Source organism: Geospiza fortis, unplaced genomic scaffold (genome assembly GCF_000277835.1).
Source record: "Geospiza fortis unplaced genomic scaffold, GeoFor_1.0 scaffold391, whole genome shotgun sequence".
In the NCBI taxonomy this organism is placed as follows: Eukaryota; Metazoa; Chordata; class Aves; order Passeriformes; family Thraupidae; genus Geospiza; species Geospiza fortis.
Genome location: NW_005054472.1, coordinates 239,099 through 243,747, shown reverse-complemented (window position 1 = coordinate 243,747; position 4,649 = coordinate 239,099). Strand labels below are relative to the sequence as shown.

The 4,649-nt window shown below is 42.9% G+C and overlaps 1 protein-coding gene across 2 annotated transcripts in view; it reads left to right on the top strand.

Moving 5' to 3' along the window:
• PM20D1 (peptidase M20 domain containing 1) overlaps window positions 1-4,649 on the top strand; it is an 11,531-nt gene that overhangs the window by 3,719 nt on the left and 3,163 nt on the right. For both annotated transcript variants that reach the window (XM_031062905.1, XM_031062904.1), the window contains exons 4-10: window positions 436-569; window positions 1,040-1,159; window positions 1,921-1,996; window positions 2,187-2,248; window positions 2,493-2,571; window positions 3,594-3,665; window positions 4,166-4,334. In XM_031062905.1, the coding sequence (XP_030918765.1) occupies window positions 436-569; window positions 1,040-1,159; window positions 1,921-1,996; window positions 2,187-2,248; window positions 2,493-2,571; window positions 3,594-3,665; window positions 4,166-4,334 (712 nt within the window). The remainder of the gene's footprint in view (window positions 1-435; window positions 570-1,039; window positions 1,160-1,920; window positions 1,997-2,186; window positions 2,249-2,492; window positions 2,572-3,593; window positions 3,666-4,165; window positions 4,335-4,649) is intronic.

Below are 4,649 nucleotides of genomic sequence, written 5' to 3'. Positions count from 1 at the left end.
AGCTGGGTTGAGTTTCACGTGGTTGTGCCAAATGTTCAGGAAGAGCTGGCAAATGAATTCCAGTGGTACAGAGAGACAAGGGAGGTGGGTTTGGTTAGGCACTGTCAAAATATAAAGACAAAGAATTATTAATAGTTGAAATAAATAGATCTGCAGTTGCTAAACTGTGAGTTTACAGCTCAGATATCAAAATGAAAGCAGCAGTCAGCGACTCATCAATAAGAGCACTTCTCATCATGGCTATAAATTCATCTGCTATCAGGCCATTAACAATCTCCAATTAATTTTCCTGGAAGATTCTTTTATGTTGCTCTGGAGCTGTTCCCCCGGGGATTTCATGCATTCTTTGTGCTGTAGCCAACAGCAAGGTGCTTTCCAGTTTTCCTCCCAATGTTTTGGCTGGATCTGATCAGTTCCTCTGCCTGGATTGCACAGGTGTCTGGGCTGAAGGGAGCAAAGAAAATTGCAGCTCTGCTGGAAGCCAGAGGAGTGAAACTCTCCTTCCTGCTGGACGAGGGGAGCGCGGTGCTGGATGGCATCATTGCAGGGGTGAAGAAACCAGTGGCTATGTAAGAGCTGTGATTAATTTTATTCATTAATTCACACCAGAATGTGATAAAATTTCAGTCATTAATTAGTGATAAATGACATTGTTGATATCACTAGAGAATGTTTTCAGGACGTGTGGCAGCGTTGGTGCTGCAGGAGCTGCAGCAGTGGCTCAGAGTGCAAGGCAGGGACCTTCAGCCTCTGCCTGCTGTCCATCACAGTCATCCTGACAGAGGCACAATGTTCCACTGAGCATTTTATTTCTGTGCTGGAGAGCTCTGCTCGCTGCAGAAGCAGCCCAGCCATCAGTCCTGCAGAGATCTAAACACTGTGTTAATGATTTGTTGTTGCTGCTTGAGTGGTTTTTATCATACTAAAACTATGCAGAGTAGTTATTTTTATCTACAGTCTGTGTGTGTGTGTGTGTGTGTGTTTGGAATTACATTAGTCATTTATTTGTTAATTAATTGATGAATTTGTCATTGTCCAGGATTGCTGTCACAGAAAAAGGTTCAATGACACTGAACTTCACAGTGGAAAAAGAGCCAGGGCATTCATCCTTTCCCCCTAAGGAGACAAGTATTGGCATTTTGGCAGCAGCCATGTCCAGGTGAGAATTTCCCTATCACCCAATGCCAAAAACAGTCAAAAAACCTCCTGAATCACTGATATGTGACTTTTTAAATATTTGTGTTTAGAGTCTTTTTCAAACTGCTGTTCTATATTTGAAATTGCAGTTTGTAGCTCACTTTGAAGGGCAGAAATGAAACTCCCAGCCAAGGGACAATTGCCAGGTGTCTGCAGAGTCTTTGCACTTCAGCTGTTCCAAGTGTCAGCCAATTCTTTAAAAGCAAGACAAGTGCTGTCTGCCCTAATTTCCTCTGTAGCAACAGAGATTCCTTTGTTTGGGTGGCAGGATTTCTCTGGAATTTGTTCCTACCTCAGCTGGGAATTCTCCAAGCCAATGAACATGGAACAGAGTCATAACGTGACTGCAGAAATCATCTCTCTACTTCTCTGTGGAGATACCAAACTGGCTAACAAATACATATTTTAGAAAAATTTGAGTTTGTCCAGACCTGGTGGGATTTGTGTGCTATTTTTCTGGATTTCCATGTATTTCTAGCAGCCAGGCTTTGGGATTTTTTTCTTCTGTTTCTCAAAGGAAATCTTTGCACGTGACTGGAATGCCCAGAAATCTGTGGAGCTGTGCTCGCAGTTACTTACCAGGAGAGCAGAGTGTGATTGCATCTCCAATAACAGAGATACATTTCACAAATCAAATTCCTGACATCCTTCTGGAGCAACAACAGCCAGAGAGTTGTTTTTTAACCTTTTCAGTGTTGCAAACATTAACAATTTGTTTTGTAGGCTGGAGCAGAATCCCTTGCGCAACCTGTTTGGCCACGGCCCAGAGCTCCTGACCATGGAGCACCTCGCAGCAGAGGTGAGGAGACAGCCAGGATTCCATTCCCAAATTTCCATAAGAAACCCAGTGAAGAATTTAGTTATGTAGAAAGGATAAAAAAGCTGGTTTTTCTCCCAGATTATTGTTGTTTTGTCCATATTCAAGTGACTCCACCACGCTCTTGATAAATGAAAATTTTCTGATTTGTGGTTTTGTTTCTTCCCCTTAGTTCAAGTTTCCTCTCAACATCATCATGAGCAATTTGTGGCTGTTCTCACCTATTGTCAGCAGGTAAGAAGAGAGATCCTTGATAAACATCCCCAGCCTCTCACCCTTAAAAGATGAAGCCATTTCTAATCTTCCCAGGAAATCAGTTGTTTTATAGTTTAGATACTTCAGTGGTTTCCTGTTAATAACCACTTTGTTAATTGAATAAACCATCATTCATCTTATTGCCTGTGGAATTATGGTGCTTATTTTTTAGCAATATTCAACTTATTGGAAAAATTGTGTTTGTTTGTTTCTATTTTTGTAGAGTCCTTGCCTGGAAACCTTCCACCAATGCCTTGATCCGAACAACCACTGCAGTCACCCTGTTTAATGCAGGAATCAAGGTACTTTCATTTGGGCTTTTCTCCATGTAATCATGATGAGACAATTAGGACAATTAATTTCCACCTATTTAAATCCAGTTCTAAGATCAGTGTGGGCCCTGTGTGGTGCCACAGTCTCATTCTTACCTCAGATATGGCTTGGATTTGAAAATCACAGTTGAAAATCTCTTTCAGAAGTATCTGATCTCTGTCCACCACTGTTAAAATTGTTAATATTTCAGCATAGACCAGAAAATGTGGTTTCTGCATAGTCCTACAAAGTATCAAAGGCAATATTTGGAACTGTCACAGTCACAAACACTTCCCTGACCCAGACATCTGCAGCACAGGTCTGGGGTTTGCCTGAAGTGTGTTAAATGTGCACCTTGGACTGAGAGATAACAGCCAGATCCTTCCCTGCTAAGGAGGTGGAGCTGTCCAAAAATCCTGGAGCCCTGGAAAACAAACAGGCTGTGTTTGGTGTGTCCCTGAAAAATCTGTGACTGAAAAGCATCCCTGGACAGGAAAAGGTGCAGTGGCTGAACAGTGACACGGAGTGGCCAGGAGGGAAGTGACACCCTGGTTCCTTGGGGTTTTTCCCTAAAGATTACACATGGTTTTGTTTAACAAAGCTGTAAATATTCAGTCTGTAGATTAGAAGAGTTGTGTTCAATAAAAATCAGTTGTTAAGCAACTTACATTCACCTAAATAGGAAGCATGTAATGTGACAATGAGATAAAAATATAATTTAAAAAAATCCAGAGTGTCTGAATTTCTCAATATAAATTTTCTGAAGGGAGAGAGCTTAGCTCAAGATAAAAACTTTTATAGAAGTAACAGATAACTTCATTTCTGTTGATTTGACAAACATTTCTTTGTGTATTTATCTGCATTTTAGATAGAATTTACGGTGTCAGAGACATCACACTTGGTGGAAACAGTGGAGCACCTGAGGCCTGCAGTTGTTTGAGCAGTTCTGAGTTTGCAGCTGGCATTTTATCCTGATTTTCACTTTTAAACTTTGGCCCTTCCTTTTTTCCAGGTCAATGTCATCCCTTCCTCTGCGAGAGCCACGGTGAACTTCAGGATCCACTCAGCTGAGACAGCTGCTGAGGTAGCCCTGGGCAGATCTCCTCAGCCTTTGTGCCCCAGAGCACTTGGATCATCTGGGATATGGAATGGGTTTGTGACCTGGCACAGCTTGGGGACCTTGCACACCTCAGGAGGTCTGACAGGCTTCTCCAGCCCAGAGCAGCTGGGAAACAAAACCTCTTCCCTCCCCAAGCCTTTGCTGGAAGTTTCTCTCTCTGGAAGCTTTTTCTGGATTATTTGGATGCCATAATTCCCAAGAGTAGCAGGCTGAGCTCCTGCCTTCCAGGGCTGAAGCAGTTCAGGAGTACCTTGAGACAGAAATGTGCATCTGATATAAAAATTGAGCTGAAGTGTCAGCCATGCACTCAGAAGAGGAACTGACACACACTTTCAGCCTGTGTTTGCAGCCACAACTGACAGTTCACAGACAGATGTTTTCTGGAGAGCTGAACATCTGCTGATGTCTCTAAGGGCTGCTTTCTCATTTCTTGTGCTCCTTTTGTCTCTGTGTTTCACCCACAGGTGCTGGAGGCAGTCAGGAGCACCATTGCTGATGACAGAGTGAAGATTGATGTGGTGGAGGCCTTTGACCCCCTGCCCATCAGTCCTTGGGATGAGCAGACATTTGCAGTCCATATTTTTCAAAGAACCATCCTGGACACTTTCCCAGATGTTGACAGTGTAGTCCCAGGTGACAGCAGGCACATGATGATTATTGTTTCCTCTTCTGCTTTGCCCTCCTCCAGCACTGCCTTGTTTCCATTTGCTGTGTACTCCTCCACCCCAGCTGTTAACTGCTGGAAACAGCTGTTTTTTCCTCTTTTCATTCCCTTCCCTCTTTATGCTTTAAAAGTTTTAATGTTGTTTTTTAGTAGTGGAAGTAAAAAAGCAAACAGGAAGCTGACAGAAACAATGAGCCTTGAATTGGGCTCTCTGCACATACAAAGGAATCTCTTTAGGGAAGAAGGGGATTGTGAGGGAGAGGAGGAGGTCTTCTTGCTTGAGT